This window comes from Sprattus sprattus, assembly GCF_963457725.1.
Source record: "Sprattus sprattus genome assembly, chromosome: 16".
Classification (NCBI taxonomy): domain Eukaryota; kingdom Metazoa; phylum Chordata; class Actinopteri; order Clupeiformes; family Clupeidae; genus Sprattus; species Sprattus sprattus.
Window position 1 is genome coordinate 5,047,783 of NC_137914.1, and position 20,663 is coordinate 5,068,445.

At 41.7% G+C, this 20,663-nt stretch overlaps 2 protein-coding genes across 2 annotated transcripts; both read right to left on the minus strand.

Annotated features, from left to right (window-relative positions):
- Positions 1-2,485: 2,485 nt before the first annotated feature.
- On the minus strand, positions 2,486-10,701 carry LOC308377739 (potassium channel subfamily K member 5-like; the record flags this gene model as incomplete). Its single annotated transcript, XM_080854477.1, has 5 exons — positions 2,486-3,321; positions 7,491-7,659; positions 8,522-8,688; positions 9,417-9,528; positions 10,516-10,701. The coding sequence occupies 5 exons, from the start codon at positions 10,699-10,701 to the stop codon at positions 2,486-2,488; spliced, it is 1,470 nt and encodes a 489-aa protein (XP_080710603.1).
- Positions 10,702-18,080: 7,379 nt separating this feature from the next.
- On the minus strand, positions 18,081-20,302 carry LOC308376866 (fos-related antigen 2-like; the record flags this gene model as incomplete). Its single annotated transcript, XM_080853353.1, has 4 exons — positions 18,081-18,554; positions 18,793-18,900; positions 19,712-19,954; positions 20,204-20,302. 4 exons carry the CDS (start codon positions 20,300-20,302, stop codon positions 18,081-18,083), a joined length of 924 nt encoding a protein of 307 aa, XP_080709479.1.
- Between the last annotated feature and the right edge of the window lie 361 nt (positions 20,303-20,663).

Below are 20,663 nucleotides of genomic sequence, written 5' to 3' on the forward strand. Positions count from 1 at the left end.
CTTTAGCGTGAACTTCGAACATTTACATAAATGCCACATGTATATCCACTAGTGTAGAATATAGCACTATTATCTCCCATCTTTTGGATGTTGTAAGCGGGAGATAAGCGGGATAATGGCCTTCGAGCTGTACAGTTCTACAAAGTTAATGGACTTCGCGGAACAACTCCACTCCGCTGCGTATCGTGGAGTTCTTTGCCCCGCATCGGCCATTATCTTTGTAGAACTGTACAGCGTGTCGGCCTTTATCCCTAACGTATATAGGCTAGCATGCTTGTTTCTGATGGTCTCCCCTCCTGTCTCCTCGCTTTCCTTCCCCCTGCTTGTCTGGCCGGCTCCAAGCAGATGGGTCCCCCCCTTGTGAGCTGAGTTTCTGCTCAAGGTTCCTTCCTGAGAGTGAATGAGTCTTTCTTTGCCCCTGTCGCCTTTCAGAGTCTGGGTTCTGTAAAGCGCCTTGAGACAATTGTATTGTTTTGGCGCTATATAAATAAAATTCATTTCAATTGAATGGTTCAATTTTCATTTTCTTTGGGTGACTTCATCTGCCAACGTCCTGTGATTCATCTGCAGCTTTGCCACCCTGGAGGCTGGCCCGGGAACCCAGGCAGAAGAGATTTTTGACTTTAACCTCGACAAGGTTGGGATTTGTCAAGGTGTCAACGATATCTAGCTTTGCTCCTGTCTAAACATCTGGAGTTTCAGCTGGGAAAATAAGTCCGAGCTTCTATTCCATCGGAAAGGCAGGAGGATGTCTGTGATATCTCAACAGACAGACAAGCAAAAGAGCAGAAAACGGGGTCGTCCTTACACATGAGTTCCCTGCTCACAAAGGGCCACACTGCAAGATGTCTCATATGTTCTGCTGGTGTAGCTTTGCTGCTCTTATTCAGAGACTGGGCCGGGGTGGGAGGACACTTCCAATGAGAAGGTTTAGAGCTAGAGCTCCACACACAGTAGACTGAAAGAGCAGGTTCAACACCTTGCAAAACCAATTTGGATAAGCAAGTGACAAAAAATGTTTTGGCTTATATAAACCTCAGGGTAGATGTTCTTTTTGGATGTAAGTTAAACACAAACATGAGGATATTGGAAAACATTTTTTGTTTAATGTATTTTCTATTTTACAAAAAAAAAGACACATCTGGTGAAGAGAGAACATCTTCAACTTAAGTACGCTTTTCAATAAGTTTTGCTTATGAACAGGTGCTTCCAAAATAAAATGCAGTATCATATTGCAGAGATAAATGAAAATACATGACAGTTATTTCAATTCACACCATATTTCATACTATAAACGTAAAAGAAAAAATAAACACTCTAAAAGTATTTAGAACTCTTAAAATTGACTCAGTACCGTTGTTCTTAAAACTACTTAAAACCAGTAAACCACATGAATGTTCTGTATCTATATTAAGCAACAGTTAGCAGACCAAAAGCACTTAACCCCTTTTTAAAAAACAACCAACAAACAAATGAAAAAACTAAAACCTGAACTGTATTGGCATACACACACCATAAGTGTCAGCCTGGACATGATTTGTATGATCAGTGGAACGTGGATAAAATCGCTTTCCCCCTTCTCGGACTTCAGTAACAGATGTCCCCAAAACCAAGCTCCGCACCATGGGCGACCGGGCCTTTTGCTCGGCAGCGCCACACTTATGGAACAGCCTCCCTGACCACCTAAGGGCAACGCAGACGCTGGACTCCTTTAAAGCTGGACTTAAAACTTTTTTATTCAGGAAGGCATTTCTGGTGTTAAATCTTTTCTGTTATGCTTATGTTAACAATTTTCAATCAAGTTTCACTCAGACAAGGAGGGACGGGTGACAGCAGCATCTGCGAAAGCTAACCGTATGCTTGAAAATATGGTGCAACAGGTCGCTTTTAATCAAGCATTAAATGGACGGCCACAGCTAAGGTCAAACCACCTCCTCAAATTAACTGATAACGTGTGAATGTGTGTGCATATGATAGAATCTGCTGTTAGGCCTGAGATACATTAAACGTTCAATACGCTGTTCAACATGGTGTTTCTGGTTTGACACTTGATCCACCCCCACCGTGTGAACACCTTGCACACTGTAGGAACAATGCTTGAGATGACAAACAAACTAAAAGTTACTGTCAACCGAAACACTAAGTTTTGTAAATTGAAACAGTGACTTAAGCATAATGTACCCCATGGCATCAATGGCTTAAGACCTCTCATACCTGTATCACAGTAAGCACATTAGGACTTAAAGATCTGTCACTCAAATCTGATGTGTTACAGGCACTGTCAACAAAGTGTCTACCTGCCCATGTGAATGAGTTATGCCTGACAAGCACAGCTATATACCAGCCAGAGGTCAAGCACAGCTATATACCAGCCAGAGGTCAAGCACAGCTATATACCAGCCAGAGGTCAAGCACAGCTTTATACCAGCCAGAGGTCAAGCACTGCCATACACCAGCCAGAGCTGCACCAGCTCCTGAGATTGTGTCATCCTTGACCTTCTTTCTCTGACACTTTAAACACTATGAACCTACTCCCAGCGCCATCTTCTGCTTCCTCTTTATTTGTCTCGACTTCCTGTTTCACCGTCCCGTTCGGGCTCTGAGACACTGTTGGGTCAGGTTCTGTGTTGTCCCGCGAACACAGTTGAACTGTCCCGTTCTGAGTCTGAGAGACTGTTGGGTCAGGTTCTGTGTTGTCCCACGAACACAGTTGAACTGTCCCGTTCTGCTCTGGGAAGCTCCCTTCTGGGCTCTGGTCCTCCCCTGAGTCCTCCAGAAGATTCTGGCTCTCCTCATCCGTTGCCGTGGACCCCATGGACTCCTTGGAGTTAGAGACGGCCGTGAAGACGTTACCGCTGAAGCTGAGATGGCGCTTGAGGCGGGGTGACTGTTCGAGCGTCATGATGACGCCCATGTCGTTGAGGATGTCGTTGCAGCTCTTAGACCGCGGAACAAGGTCCTCTTGGATCGTCACCTTCTTCTTCTTCTTCTTCTTCTTCTTGGGCTCGGAGCCAATCTTCTTAATGATGGCGCAGTAGTCCTCCTCTTTCACCGTCAGGTAGTTGAAGATGTCGATGGCGCTGGGCCTCGGCTCCTCAAGGCGGGAGCACACGGAGACCTGCGTCTCCTCGTGATGCCGGCGTTCCTCGAGGGAGAGTCTGTGGCGGCGCTGGTACCGACGCTTCTTCAGCACCTTGTGGGCCTCCACCACCATGTAGACGTTCCAACTGAAGAACAGAGACAGCCAGGCCAGGCCCATGAAGATCCACACCTCCACCAAGAAGCGGTAAAGAGTAGGGTAGTCTATGTCTGGGTCCACACCTGCAATATAGAAATATTATAACATTACAGATGCCCAGGATTTAAAAAGACATGCATTCTTCAATCTGTTGTAAGAGGGACAACTTAGAACTATTGTCTGGGTCCACACCTGCAATATAAAAATAATAATAATAAATAATAATGGATTTTATTTTTATAGCACACTTTAAAATACAAAGACGTCTCAAGGTGCTTAACAAGGTCACAACAACAATAATGCAAGGTAATAGGAGTGCAAAAATAGCAATTAAAACAGTGCATTCTGAAAACAACACAGAAAAGAAATAAAAACAGAAACCAGGATATATATAAATATTATAGCATTACAGGTGCCCAGGATTTAAAAAGACATGCATTCTTCAATCTGTTGTAAGAGGGACAACTTAGAACTATTCCTCAGTTTTGTGATAATGAGCCACCAAGTGAACACTACACAGAACAAATACAAACAGGAGCATAATGGTGGTCAAGCCTTCCAGTATGTCATTTCCTGTTTATTTAATATATCTGGAAAGTCTGTGTGTCTTTACAAATGTTTGTAACTCCCCACTCATTTTTCCTTCTGTGAGGTGCATTGTTTTACTTCCTGGTATGAAATGCACCGTACAAATAAAGTTTGATAGATTGATTGATTGATTGATTGATGATTCCAGGATTAGCACAATGTAGGTGCTATTTCATTTATAAGAACCAGCCAATTGACCTCGCCCCTACTGTGTGACTTCTGACAGATCAACTGCAGTTGTACAATCTTATACCCTTGTCAGTGGCATCGTTAAGTCTTAACCCTCACCCTAGGGCTATAGCCACAAGTGTTTTAATCCTAGCCCTGAGTATTTTTGGCCTAAAAACTGAGGTGTTTATAGCAAAACATCTGACAAACTGTAACAGATAAGAACTTGATTTGCAGCGTCCAAAGTCCAAAGAGGCGAGTAGTGCTACACAGTGCAGACAAAGTAAGAAGACCTACGCACCCAGATTAAAAAATCAATCTAGCCGTCTTGGCTATTTCAAGAAGAAAACTCACGGTACATTATTGAGTGTGGGTACTACATTAAGTATCGAATTATGTTGATGTTTAAAAGAAAATGTTCACTGATGTGAGCTATTGGTGTTTCTTAAAGTCAAAGATGCTTCCTTGGCAGGACGGGTCCTTCCAAGGTCAGGCAACGCTCTGGTACGTGCGCGTATGTTTGTGGGAGTTTTAAGAATGCAGAGGACACTCCAACTGCATCCTTGAAAAATTCTCTGAACGAATGACTCTGTCCTTGGTAGAAGGACCCTAGACATCTGAACAGTCCTTAGGTAGGATACGATGATGTAGCATCCTTGAAACGTCTAGTAAGTAAGTAAAGTGTATTTTATAGAGCACATTTAAACACAGCTCCGACTGACCAAAGTGCTGTAAATAGTGCATTAGATACAGAAAGAATAATAAAATAAGACAAAATAAAATGGAATAAACTAAATAAAATAAAATGGAATAAACAAAATGATGACAAGTTTGTGCATCCAACGGGAATGACACTTTGCACGTTAAGAGAAATAAAAAACGATCAATATAAAATATGGCAATTGCATGTAATCAAGGCAGTAATAACTAAAGCACCCAGCAAACTGTAAGGCTATTATATTTCCAGCCCTTGACCACTTCAAATATCAGCACACACGGCCCTTCAAGCGAAACGAACGTGAAACGTATAGCGAAAGCCTACTGGTCCCAGGACCAATAGCCACCGTCACCCCAGCGGCATCCAGCTGGTAAGTTCTTAAAAAACTGCTGCAGACCGCTCTCCGTTGAAATGCACGAGTCGAAAACGTCCTCATCTTTTGATGGGGCAATTATTGTAATGTGTGGACATTCCTGCGATCGCCATGGAATTTACTTTGATCTTGTGTAATTGGCGATTGTCCAAAGGGCAAAGGCAACTGGATAAACTGTTGGATGATGTGGGGTCTACACTACAGTGCGTTGATAGTTTGATGAATTAAACGGCTGACTGATTCCCAGTGTCGTCATTTGCGTTTTCCGCGAAGCCAAATAGGCTATATTTATGTTTCCAAACATTTCACTTCGGGACACATCGTTGTTTAAAGGCGTCATTGCATCCCGCGCTAATTCTACGACAATATTAATACCTTCACGGTTTAAGCAATGTCTTTTATCAATTCCAAGTCGGCTGCAGCCATCTTACGATTTTTTGTGAATAGGTCTTTGTGACTAAGGAGTCCTCATGAGGAGTTTTAAGCTGTCCTAGACTTAGGTGCTACTTTTAGGGATAAAATATTTTGTGAATTGCTCTTAGTAAAACAAATTAGGAGTCCTACATTTAAGACTGACACGCCCATTATTTTTAGGAGTTTCTCCTAAATTCGCCACTTATGACCTACTTTTAGCCCTAAGATTCTTTGTGAATACGGCCCCTGATTTTTAGTCTTAGTTTGGGTTCAAAACTAAGTCATAATAATAATAATAATAATAATAATAATACATGTTATTTGTATTGCACTTTACATTATACAAATCTCAAAGTGCTAAAAGTCATGGGTTATCTCCTCTCTCAAAAAAAGAAAAAACCAAGCCCAAGGCCAATTTGGCTCTTAGTTGCAGGCCAAGAATCTTTGGATTGTTAAACACAGATGGCCTTCTAGTTGGAATCACTCTGCAGTAATTAGGTGTGGCTTAGTTGTTTACTGATTACTATGTCTCTAAAAACATTCAAGAGGTTGACTCTTCTCTCATTCCTGCTGATGTTCTTATCTTTAGCCTTTGTCTCTGGCTCTCTCCCTGGGCTTTGTCACACAGGGGCTAAACTAAGGGCAGGACAATTGAATTAAGGGTATTAAACGTGGTATTGCATTATAAGTTGCAATCATCAGACATCATCCTCTGAGCAACCAGGTATGATCATACTTTCTCAATATTTGGATGTTTCATATGTCCTCTCAGGTTTTTGTAACTTTCGATAGTTTACTTTAGACTAGTTAGAATGTGTAACTGAATTAGTAACTTGCACCTTACAAATATATCTTGATGCTCTGATCCACTGAGGCCTCTAAAGAAATTATTAACTAGAAACTAGAAATAATTAAAGAGAAGTATTACTCTTTCTGCCAAACACAGTCTTTTCTTACCAGCCTTGCAGAACAAACTGCCGTACTAGTTCTAAATGGATTGTTGCTATGGCCAAAGTCCAGTCATTAGTTCCATTCTAAAAATGATGGAACAAAATCATGGATGAAAATCTTTTATATATACTGTATATAATATATACTTAATTTCTGAGTTGTATAATGTGTTTTATTTATTTATTTTGTCTGTTTTGTTTTGTTATGTTTTGTTTATTTATTGTTCATCTGTATTATGTACCCTCAATCAGGGCATTGCTGCAAAAGAGCCCTGTGCTCAGTCACTTCTCCCTGAATAAATAATGATTATGATGATTCCTCTTGTTGCCAAGTTAACATTCTTTTAAATCACGGTGGTCCTAAATCCAAATGTAGTGTAACGGTAATAAAAGCTTTTTCAGACATATGGAACGTGTTGTTACTCTCTTTACTTCCACTGGTCCACTAATTTGCAACGGTCACAACAAAACAGTTAATTTAAACTTCACAGCGAATTAGGCAAATTGATGTGCAAATGTCATACTGTTAAAAACTGGGGCCTCGTTTCCCGATAACGAGGTATCTTAAAGGCCTACGTGGATTTTGGCGACATCGTAGACTCATCATAGCCGTAAGTGCGGCGTCGGGAAACCGCTCTGCAATATCCCTCTTACGACCGATTTCAAGTCCTTTCTAGCGTTCGGGAAACTAGGCCTGGAACTACTGGCATTCCAAAGACTTGAAATAAGAAATTCAACCAAGCCGTACAAATAATTAACTAGTGCATTCACGTTCGTTTGAAGAGATTTTTAGGATGCATTTAAGCTCCCCCAAAAAAGATGATCTGCAGTACCTAACTCAATTGCTCTTTTTAAAACACATATCAAAACACACCTGTTTAGGAAGGCCTATAACATGTAAAGGTCCTGCCAACTGAAGTTGTTGCTGTATTATGTATTACGGTATTCAATGTTTTATTCACTGTTGTAAGGCTTGGGTTTCTTGAAAGGCGCCCTATAAATAAAATGTATTATTATTATTATTATTATTATTATTATTACCTGCAACATAGTCTCCGAAGCCCACTGTGGTGAGAGTGGTGAAACAGAAGTGAAACCCCTCCAGGTAATTCCATCCCTCAATGACGGTGAACAGAAATGGAGGGATGACCAAGTGTATGAGCAAACCCCACAACAAGAAGACGGCAATGCAGGTAAACTGGACTTTTCTCTGCAAACATTGCAAGGAGAGATACTGTCATTAATGCTTTCCAAAGAAAAGGCAATGCAGCAACATGCATTAATCACAGTGTACAACAGGCCAGAATGCAACAACATGCATCAATCACAGTGTACAGCAGGCCAGAATGCAACAACATGCAATAACCACAGTGTACAACAGGCCAGAATGCAACAACATGCAATAACCACAGTGCACAACAGGCCAGAATGCAACAACATGCAATAATCACAGTGTACAGCAGGCCAGAATGCAACAACATGCATCAATCACAGTGTACAGCAGGCCAGAATGCAACAACATGCATTCATCTCAGTGTACAGAAGGCCATAACACATGCACAGATCTACTCAGTTAAGACTTATTAGACCACAGTAACAGTCAACATACATAGGTGTCAGCTTTTACAAAAAGGATAAGCATGATTATAAATGCTGCCACACAGTGCAGTATTTCAGTGAATACTTCGCAGAACTGAACTCTGAAAACTTCTCATAGTAGAACCAGTCGTACAAACACAAAAGGACCTCTGTCGTTCCTGTCTCACATGGACATACTACTATACTTACATACATACTCACACATGCACACACACACACACAAGCACACACACACGCACAAATACACGCACACACACACACACGCACAAACACACACATGCGCACACACACAAACACACACATGCGCACACACGCACGCACACACACTCACACACACACACACACACACACACACGCACGCACACACACACGCACACACACAGACCCACAAACACACACAAGCACGTCGCACACATACACACATGTGCACACACACACACACAGACAAACTAAGCAAACTTTTGTTAACTCACCGGTGAATGGCCTCTGTGTAGTAGCACCTGGCTGAGGCGTTTGGTCCGCCCACTGAAGAACGTGCCCACTTCACTCATCCATGTGAGGCACAGGGGGATACCGAACAGCCCGTACAGGATGCAGAACACGCGGCCGCCCACCGTCTTAGGGGCCACATTGCCATAACCTGGAGTCCAGTGGGAAAAGAGGGGTTAAATATGAAGGAATGAATACTTTGAAACTGTCTTGCCCATGTGATGAACTGGTTGTATGTTGTATGTTATTTCGTACTGATGTGATGCAGCTATTACCCAGATCCAAAAAAAAATCTCCCCTGGGAGACACAATAAAATGACTTGACTTGATTTCACTTCAAGGTCAACTGTGTGCCGGCTGTGCAAGCACGGCATTCCAGACTATTCTCATTTGTAGTTCCATGTTGGTGGAACGACCTGCCTAGCACTACCAGAGCAGGGGCGTCCTCCTCTACTTTTAAGAAGCTTTTGAAGACCCGACTCTTCAGAGAGAACCTCCCTTCATAACTTGCACTTCGACTAGTACTTAACTTGCACTTCCAGCAGATACATTCCTGCACTTCTTTTTTCTATTCCTTATGCCAAATTGTGTTTATTGTTACACTAGGTCTCTATTGCGCGTAACTTGACTGTTCTCTCCATAGCTTGTAGGTTGCTTTGGACAAACACGTCTGCAAAACGACTAAATGTAATGTAAAATATGAGGTAATTGAGTATGGAGAAGATTACTGGCATTTCACTTGATTTGTTTGTGGTTCTTTAATTGGGGAAAAAAAACCTGCCTTAGTGATGCCATATTAAGGATACAGTTAAGTTTTACTAGTAGGTTAAGTAAAGTGGTAAATGTATTAAGCAATACATTCACACCCTATGTATTCACCTATTGTAGTTATCACCGTGGCAGCAAATATGACGGCATTCTGCCAGTTCCAGTTGTTAAAAGAGTTTTTGCTTGCGACGGACACGCCTTTTCCGGCAGCCTCTGTCACAGCCTGGGAGAGACGAAAATAAACAAATAGGTTATTTACACCAGAGCGTGAATACATGGAAGACAGGAAGAGCATATCAGTGACAGTAGTGAGTAGGATCCATGGGACTTCATTCTCATGGTAATATGCTCATATACTTTGTTTACGCACCACTGAGTTTAAGCGACAGAGGAAAGACAAACCACAAGGAAGGATGCTTGGAAGGATTTCAGTTAGATATTTCAGTAGGCTACTGTCCCTATTTTCGGAACGCCGTTCTTCCTGGTCTTCCTGTCAATCTGTTCTCGCCTTGAACACTAGTGCCAAGTGCGCCCTTGACACTTGCTTAAGGAAAAACCACTTCACAATGCGCGTTGACGTAAACTCAGCCCGCACGCCCTGAGCAAATTCCTCTCCCGAGTGTGTCTTCTCCACCTTAATTTTCTCACAGGAAAACCAAACACGCCCAGTTACTCCAAAGGCTTTTGGCAAGTTGAGGCTCGCGAACTACAACAGTAGGCTACCCAACCTTTTTCATGAACCGCAAGAGATTGTTAATGAATTCCATAATGAATACTTCCATAATGAAAACTTTCTTGCCTACTTACAAAGTTTAATAAAAGGAACACAATTCCTCGTCGTGTTTTACTTGTCATAGGCGTATACACAATGTGTGAAATCTGATAAGGAACCAGTTCCATCTTCAGCAGTTGTAGACAACGGCAATTAGTTCATGCTTTTTACGCGGAAGGCTGACCCCAGGAATTATATTGCCATTTTGACAAGTTAAACGAACATGCCACTATGTTTTCTATCTGAAATACAAAGTGGAGGAACTCAAAAGATCAATTCATACAGAAATGTATCCCGATGCAAGCCAAATAATAATTTCAGCAACATAGCAAACCACGTGTATAATGCACCAGTTTGTGTTCCTAACATTGTAATAGCTTATTGAAAAAACTAAACTTAAGACTGAATTGCTTGGAAACGTCATTGAGTAGGTCATACCTTCACAATCTCTTCCAGATTGTCCTTCGACAAACAAGGATATTTTTGGAGAAGTTTTTCCTTTTTAATGCCATAGTCAGATACGGCTGTCTTCCAATTTGGCTCTTCTAGTATTTGAAATATTGCTGCTCCAATTGACAGGTAAAAAATGATACCTGAAGTTAATATGGGTCCTTTCTCAGCCATAAGACCTTCAGTAGTCAGTTCGCGGGAGGCGGCGTTTCATTCCAACAACTTTCACCGATTAACCTTTAAGGAAGTTTTCCGAAACTTTAACTGTTGTTGTGTTAGCGATCCACGTGTCAATCTTATACATATATAATTTCCCCTTCAATTTCAGTCAGGAGTTGTTTTTTCGCAAATTAATCTCCGCTTCAGGTTTATGTAGTTCCTCCATGCCTTGAAGAGGAAATGAAATTGTGAACCACCCACAAAGGTGAGATCCCTTTTTATCCCCCATGGTGGCTGTATACTACAATGTCCCTGTTTAGTTTAACCAATGTTTAAACAGCTCTGGCTAGTTATAACTTATACGCAAATGAATGTGAACTGATGAAGAACTGATTTTTGCATATGACCTCAAAGAGCCAGTTTGAGTTTAAATGTGAACATGTTTGCATCTGTTTGTTCGTGTGTGCGTGTCTGTCTGTCGGTGTGTCTGTCTGTGCCATCTCCCACAGGACATTAAAGAATCAACCTCATTCAACTGCTTTTAAAGAAATCTGAAAACATGGTTGATAAATAAACAAAAATGTAATCATAAGTGGGTACGCAGTATAATTTGTAGATTGGGATTTTATTGTATTCTATCTTATTTTTATATTTGTATTATTGTCATGTTATGTTTGATATGTACGTAAATGCCTTTTTTAGGTTGTATAGACTTTTTCACTCTGGCAGGGGGACTGCCAATGGAAACTAGCCTTTTGGCTATAATTTGGTGCATTTACATTTTAATGTTCATGAATGTACACTGTCCCTCTTGATTAAATAAACAAATTGATTGATTGATTGATTGATTGATTGACTGTGCCTGTGTGTGCGTGTGCCTGTCTGTCTGTCTGTGTGTCTGTGTCTGTGTTTGTGCCCAGGCTCTGACATTGCCCTAATGCTTTTAAACGGAAGTTTAATTTAAAGTTATTTTATTAATCTTATAACCTGTAAGTTATTAACTTTCTTCATACACTACCAGTCCAAGGTTTGGACACACCTTCTCTTTCAATGGTTTTTATTTATTTGAAATGCTTTCTACAATGCAGATTAATATTGAAGACATCAAAAATATAAAGGACCACATATGGAATTATGTAGTAAACACAAAAAAAGTGTTAAACAAACCAGAATATGTTTTATATTTTAGATTCTTCAAAGTAGCCACCTTTAGCTTTGATGACAGCTTTGCACACTCTTGTTATTCTTTCAAGTAGGGTGACCAGACGTCCTCTTTTACCCGAACATGTCATCTTTTCGAGACCTAAAAATGCGTCCGGCAGGGATTCCAAAATTGTCCGGGACTTTGCCTCGTCGGATATTTGTGTTTCTCTGGGTCTTTCACAAACTAGTTTTTACGCCCTTACGAGTTTTGGAAAGGGTATCTCCCTTCCCCGTTCCACCTTCTTGCCTGAGCTCTGACTGTAGAGAGAACTGTCATTGGTGGACCGCCCTCTCAGTGTTGCCAGATGCACGATATATAATTAAACTCCAAAGATGATCATTCAACATTTGGTACGATACTTTTCCATTTCCAATCTGGCAACGCTGAGGACCTTGCCGCTTCCACTAGTAACTAGTATCTTTTCATCATGCATGTCATGCTGTAACAACATGCTGTTGTTCATAAACTAACTTGTGACGTGTTGCATTGTTTACAACAGCACATTACACAAATGTCATGTGCTGTTGTAAACAATGCAGCTAGTGAGTAGTTGCATTGTTTACAAAAGCACATGACACCTGCATGTCATCTGTATGCTATACACTACCACGCCCCCTCCCCCGTGACGTGAAGTGTCCTCTTTTTCTCAAACTCAAATATGGTCACCCTATTTCAAGCCGCTTCACGAGGTAGTCACCTGGAATGGTTTTCAGTTAACAGGTGTGCCTTGTCAAGAGGTAGTTTGTGTAATTTCTTGCTTTCTTAATGTGTTTGAGACCATCAGTCGTGTTGTGCAGAGGCAGGGTTGGTAAACAGTTCTATACAGTGGATAGGCCTATTTAACTAGAGTTCTATTCCATATTACAGCAATAACCACTCAACTAAGTAAAGAGAAAGACAGTCCATCATTACGAGACAGGAAGGTCAGTTAATATGAAACATTTCAAGAACTTTGAATGCATCCTCAAGTGCAGTTGCGAAAACCATCAAACGCTTTGATGAGACTGGCTCTCATGAGGACCGCCCAAGGACAGGAAGACCAAAAGTGACCTCGGCTGCTGAGGATAAGATATTAGAGTTACCAGCCTCAGAAACCACAAATTTATAGCAACTGGTATTACAGCGCACATAAATGCTTTGCAGAATTCAAGTAGCAGACAAATCTCAACATCAACTTAAAGGCTTCTGCTGTTCTTCTTCAAATTCGTTGGAGGCCCAGGCTTGGTTCAAGTTAGCTCCTTCAGAATATTAGACTTGTGGAAGACTGCTTAGCGAAATAATGTATTTGTTCAGCCACTTGCCACGGTCAGCTCGACACAGCACGGGCATGCACGAGGCACGTTTGCTGCTAACGGGTCGGTCTTCTTTTTCTTTCTTTTCATACATTACAGAAAGTACAGACAATTTATTTTGTATAATTAACATATGTGTGTAGGGGAGAGGATGGGGGTGTCTGGAGGTCATCTTAGAGGGGAAGTATAGCTTGACCAAGGGCCATATATGGTCATACCAGGTATGGATGCTAATGACTTTGCTTCAGCCATGTTGTTGTGGCTGTAGACAAAAGCAATATTCATAATTCAAGGCACACTTAACCAGCATGGTTACCACAGCAATCTGCGTTAACATGCCATCCCCTGTGGTTTGCGCTTAGTGGGACCAGCATTTGTGTTTCAACAGGACAATGACCCCCAAACACACCTCCAGGCTATGTAAGGGCTATTTGACCAAGAAGGAGAGGGATGAGGTGCTGCGTCCGATGACCTGACCCTTCACAATCACACAAACTAAACCCAATTGAGATGGTCTGGAATGAGTTGGACGGCACAGTGAGGGCAAAGCAGCCAACAAGTGCTCGGCACCTCTGGGAACTCCTTCAAGACTGTTGGGAAACCATTCCAGGTGACTACCTTATGAAGCTGATTGAAAGAATGCCAAGAGTGTGCAAAGCTGTCAACAAAGCAAAGGGTGGCTTTTAGAAGAATCTAAAATATAAAACATATTCTGGTTTGTTGAGCATTTTTTTTTGTTTACCACATAATTCCATATGTGTTCCTTCATAGTTTGGAATGTCCACAATATTAATCTGCAATGTAGAAAAAAAATAAAATAAAGAAAAACCATTGAATGAGACGATGTGTCCAAATTTTTGACTGGTACTGTATATCCATCAAATTAAAAATGTCAGCATGACAGATACGCAAAAGGGGAAGAGACATTCCCAGGCCAAAGACAGTTTCAAATTACGATCATCTGAGCACAAACACTTAAAATAATTCACATACTGTATTCGTCAGGCAAAAGCCTACAGTAGGCCTATAAGTGAACGCATCTACAATTACGAACAAATCTGTCATTGGAATTCAAATGGCCTCATTCACTAAAGGTAACTAGAAGTAAAATACATCTTCAACAAAAGAAGTAGTAGAAGTAATGTATATTATTATTATAAGTAATTATTTTGAGAACAAACTCCTTCAATCACGTGATAAGGCATGGTACTGGAATAATGGGTAATCATTAATGTTTCACATCACAGGATGATATAATATGAAAAAACAAATGGTTTGAAAAAGTATGAAAAAGGTTTCAACAGAAAGAAGAAGTGGAAGATAAGGCTGATTGCGAGTGAGACAGTAGAAGAGAGAGTAACACCTGCTACATCCGGTGCTTTCCAAAAACAAACTTACAGCATCTGGCCTTGAAGGGAAGCGGTAGCCTGGATACCAGCCTGAACTCCGCCCACAAAATTTTTGGTCCGGGAGATTCAGTCTGGAGTCGAGCTAGTTGGGAGGGTTTAAACGGCCCCGAAAAGGGATCTGACCATTCAAATTGTAAGGGCGGGCTTTATACGTTGATGGACAGACATAGATAGATTACCGGTATACATCGAACAAAGATGGCGCCGTCTCGGGAGCTTAGTGGGACATATTTGATATGATTTAAGGTATCTACACGACTTTTTTTATGTCTACATTGACTCGGTTAGTTGTGTATACGCAACACCAATGTTGCCTAGGATTGTAGGTCTTAACTTATGCACTCTAGACCATTATTGAAAGGTTATGCTAACAGCGTAGACAAAAAGAACATTAGAACTAATGGTAGCTTCTAGCCTTGAGTGCTAATTAAGTAACGTCTCAACAGATATTGACAGCGCATTCATTTTGAAAGAGGAACAGAGAAACGCGATCAAGGCATTTGTCGATTGAAAAGATGTTTTTGCCGTCCTTCCTACGGGATCAGGTAAAAGTTGAATCTATCAGATGGTAATAATACTACGTTGCTCTGATTGGTTCTAGGTATCCAATTCAGCGAAGAGGAATTTTCTTTCCTGGTTCGTTGAAACACGCCCCATAATCACAGCCCAGTGGTCCGGTCTCAGACTCATATTCTGACTAGAATTATGAGTATGACATCGTCAGGCTAGGGAAGCGGCCCTCATATGGACTTTCCCTCCTGCTGTAAATCTTAATGCGCTTTGTACAGAGTTTATTAGATGTCGCATCTATAAAAATCAATGAATGAATGAATGAATTGATTAAACAGCTTCATCACTAACAGATTCCTTTAGTTGTTAAATCAGCAGTTAACCTCTATCCTACAACCAGCATTTTAAAGTTTGTGAATGGATACCAGCAATACGTGTAATGGCATGTCTATTTAACTAGGTGGTGGGAAAACAATGAAATATTAAAATAGAGCAAATGTTCAGGCTGGAGTGCTTTTTGATCTTTTTCAGATTTTAAAAGATGTGATATCTGTTCTGCCTCTTGTAATACCACTTAGTACCTCAATAGGCTCTAGGGTGTCACTGCAAAATGCAAGTATACTGTCATAAGCATAAGCGCACATTGTCAGTAATAGTGGTTTTAATCACTAAAATCTGAGGTTCAAATAATGACAGTTAAAGTGACTTTCAGTTTAGACTATCAGCTATCTCAAAAGCTTGAGTGATTAAATAAAGCCCTACAAGGGTCTGTTTGCCTCGACTAAGTTAATGTAACATATGAATGTCAGTTGATGTTGATGGAGACACTAATGGAAGCTTATATTTTTATATATTTTTAAACATGTAAATGTTTTCCTGCTACATGTAGCCTTTAGCCTCCCCCACCTTGGACAAACTTGGCATTTACTTCTGTGAAGGCAGAGGAGGTAAGTGTTCACAAACGTAGTAATTCACTGCCCAGCAGTCTGCTTGGGGTGGGGAGTGTGTGGAACAATTTAGCTTGCTAGCCAACAGCTAGTCAATCTCACATATAGCTCCTTTAAATGATGAAAAAAAAACAACAGCAAAAAAAGAATCTTGTGGGCGGGATGTTCAAGATAGAACTGGATGGAATGCACTGGAAACTGAGAGGAGGATTATGTAAGTCATTTCTGAGAAGGATGTATCCTTCTGGAGTACTAGACCTGTTACTAATCTGGCTACTAATGTTACATTTTATTATGAAACGTAATGCTGTATGTTAGATATATTTTCTATACATTACATGTAGCCTTAAAATGTGCGTTCAATTAAATTAAACTACAGTAGATACACATTTGAAAAGAGTGATATCACAGACTCCAGTGATTTAAAAAATATTTTATTGAGGAACTCAGTGACTCCTTAACCTTTTTTTTCAGAGTTTTTCCATGAGGGTACAGTATCTGCATGTTTGAAATGACACATACGTAAACGCCCTTTCAACTACCCCTGATTGACCACACTATCCACACAGGATATCAGACTGCCATGGGATAAAGATGATATGAAAAAAGAGGTTTTATACTGTCCTCTGCTTTTGGATTGAACATGAGTGACTTGCAGCTAGTTGGCTAATTCTCCATGTTGGCCATCCACTGTAGTACATGAATGAAGACCTGTTACTAAAGCATAGCACAGACTTCTTCTCAAGCATTCCTGTTTTGAAAACACTTTGAAAGATGTATGACAACCTGTGTTAGTCCTACGTGTACAAGTGAAATATACACGTTTTTATTGCGCTCATAATGCATGCCGTCTGTCTAGTGCACATGTGTCAAACTCAAGGCCCGGGGGCCTGATCAGGCCCGACAAGCCACTTAATCTGGCCCGCCAGCTCCTCAGAATGTTGCAAAAAGTTCCATTGATTTGAATGAGCAACGATGACATTTTATTTGGTTTGCCTAATTTTACCTCAGGATTAATAAAGTATCCATCTTTTTATTTATCAGAGCTTGTCTGCCGCGACCGCTGGTATGTCGAACGCACCACAAAGCCCGCGTTGGTGGCATACGTCAATTTAGTGAGCTCTTGCCCCACTGTCCGGCCCTCGACTTACACCCATTTTTTTTATTTCAGCCCTCTGTGTATTTGAGTTTGACACCCCTGGTCTAGTGCATAAAATAAGTGGCTCTGGAGCCTGGCTTGACGTAATGTTTCTGTGTCTCTTTGGGAGGTCTAGTAGGCCTGAATAACCTCTTGTAAGAACCTCTACTGTAGATATGGCAGCAAACATGATACAGGTGTGTATTTCCTTCAAGCCCTCTCTTTTGCTAATTTCAAAACCTGCATGTAAGTACATAAGGTATTCTGACCTTATAATGTATATTTATGTTCCTTTAAAGTAATACACACCTCACATACAGATATGGGTAACAATTTCATACTGACGTACACAATGTTTTGCACAGGAATGCACATCCGAAAGAACACAGAAGACGCGGTTTTACAGAACTGAAACCATAACATGGCTCAGCTCTGTACTGGGTAACACCGCCACCTAGTGTTCAAACATGCCTACTCACTTCACAAGAGAAACCACGCTCTAGTTTTTTGCACACCTGACCATTTCACATATAGCTATTCTCTATGGCCTAAGAGCACACTTATGCAATCAGATCCTTTTTTTTTGTATAACGAAACTGTAATGAATTCAACATTCAGTGAGACCAATGCCATATGCAGTAAAACAAGAAAAGAACACTGACAAATCCATTTCCCTCCGCACCTTCCTCTTTGAGGCTCAAGATTTATATCTATAAAAACACTATTTTGGCATTGTCTACCATAAATACTATCACACTCTCACCATTAACTTAATTTACACATACATCCCCATTAATAAGCTATGACCTTTTTTTCTACATATTTGTAAGGCAAGAACGAGGACCATGATGGTGTAATACTACAGTGCGTTTCAGTGGACCTCAGAGTTCCCTTTTAGAGCGTGGGTGAGCTCAAGACCCTGACGTCACTGTAGTGTGAGCCTCCGCTGTTGTCAGTAGATTGAACCTGTGGCATCGATCTATTCAGAAGCTCGTCGCTGTATGACAGGGAGCTATCTGTCTCTGATGAGTTGCAGTCGATGAACCTGTAGCTAAAACTGAACCCTGCTCCCGCCTGAGTGGCGAACGCGTCTTTGTGCGCGTACTGGTCCTCTGCATCGAGGAGAGCCTCCTGCTTTAAAGGGTAGAGCGCCTCGTCTTGGACCTCCTCTGGTTCTTGCTTGACCTCCAGGGGCGCTGTCGCGGCGCTCAGGGGCATCCCCGTGGGGTACATGATGGCAGGGCTGAGGCTGAGGCTGCACGCGGAGGAGTGGGTGGTGAGCACGAGCTCCAGCCGGGCTCGCTCGTCCCGCAAGGAGTCCACCTGCTGCTGGAGGCTGGCCTGTTCCTGCTCCAGCCGCTCTGTTTCCTTAGGGCAGAAGCATGTGCAAACACACACACACACACACACACACACACACACACACACACACACACACACACATATAGGTCAGCACTGTAAAAAAAAATGCTCTTGGCACTACACGCACATTGACAACAAAGCGACCCCACGATGTCAAGGTGAAAACTATAAAAACAATAGCATGTCTGAATAGCGTGTCAGGGGGTCACTTTTACAGAAGATCCCATCAGGAAGAGGAACTCACCCCTTGCAGAAGGTCCGTCAGTTCCCTCCTCCGGTTCCGGCACTTGGCAGCAGCCAGCTTGTTCCTTTCTCGTCTTAGCCTCTGCTTCTCATCCTCCTCAGGGTGCAGCTGGAGGGTCCACAACACACACTCTTAGCCCCACACACACTCCAAAACACATACTCTTAAGCCTAATTTATGCTTCGGTAGACGACACTTTTGAAAAGGCATAATGGGAGAGGCGCTTTTTAAAAAAAACTTAATTTTTGTTGGAAATAGTCCCACACAAACTCCACAAAACACACTCTTAGTCCCACACACTCTCCACAAAACACACTCTTAGTCCAAGACACACTCCACAAAACACACTCTTAGTCCCACACACACTCAACAAAACACACTCTTAGTCCCACACAAACTCCACAAAACACACTCTTAGTCCCACACACACTCCACAAAACACACTCTTAGTCCCACACAAACTCCACAAAACACACTCTTAGTCCCACACACACTCCACAAAACACACTCTTAGTCCCACACAAACTCCACAAAACACACTCTTAGTCCCACACAACACACACTCCACAAAGCACACTCTTAGTCCCACACAAACTCCACAAAACACACTCTTAGTCCGAATCAAACTCTACAGGTGGATGATAGATCAATGCCTATTTCATATGGAGTGGAATAGAGGGTTTCTCTCACTCACTCTCTCTCTCTCGCTCTCTCTCTCTCTCTCTCTCTCTCTTATTCTCTCACTCTCTTTCTCTCTCTTTCCCTCTCTTTCCCTCTCTCACTATATTTCTCTCTCTGTCTCTCCCCCTCTTTCTGTTTTTGTATTTCAAACACAAGATTTAAGACACATTCTTAGTGATATTAGCATCAAGGACGATACATGAGACTATCTGGTAGATTGGTTATCCCCATGACTTACCTGATGAGTTCTTTTCCGTTGCCAGCTGGTGTTTCCTACGGCGTGTATGACACCTGGCCGGGCATGGCCGCTGTGGGCGGTCTGAGTGATGGGGCGGCTGTATGGGGTCAAAGGAACACAGTGGCCGGGCATGGAACCTAGCGCAGCTGGCTGGACCATCCACTGGAGCTCCTGACTGGAGGCTATGGCATTTAGGGTGGGGACGAAGGCACTGTTGGGCATTGGCATTCTCAAGTGATTTCTCTAATGTAGAGAGAGAAAAAGGAGGAAAGAAAAAAAGAGTGAGTGATGAAGGGGGGTCTCCTTTCACTGAATAATGAACGTATGGATATCTGTCCAACTCTGATTAACAGTTTGCATTTCCGAATGATATACTCGTATAGACTGAGACGGAACTGTCATATTGACTGAGTGATGTTTAAAATAATATATGTACAAGGAACACTCATTAACCTCATTTACTTGAACAACACACGAAACTGTTCATATTACCTGTTGAGTTGAACTGATGTCGCTGAGGTCCCACGGCAGTTTGCGTTCTGTGCTTTCTGTTGAGGTTGAAGGGGTATCCTCAAAGTCCTCTTGGCTCATGTTCGGAAAAATAACTGAAATATGTCAGCGGTCGGCTGCGACGATGAGTCCGTTTACTCAGCGTTACATCACACTTAGACTCCGCTTGAAGAGGTTAACTTTTGAAAATGTAGAAATGTGATTCGAATAAAAAACACATTTAACCCAACTTAATACTTTCGAAATGTCCTGACGGTGATAAAAACCGATAAAAAAAATGGGATCATAAAAACCTCCTGATGATATGATTTATAGTACGCTCGTCTCATCTCACAAATCATGTCGCTGTTTCAAAGAATGTTATATGAAGCTTGCATTTGGGCTAAATTGCCGGCTGACGCATCCGTCCAGAAATGGGCAATTGCGTCAGAGCTGCGGAGTG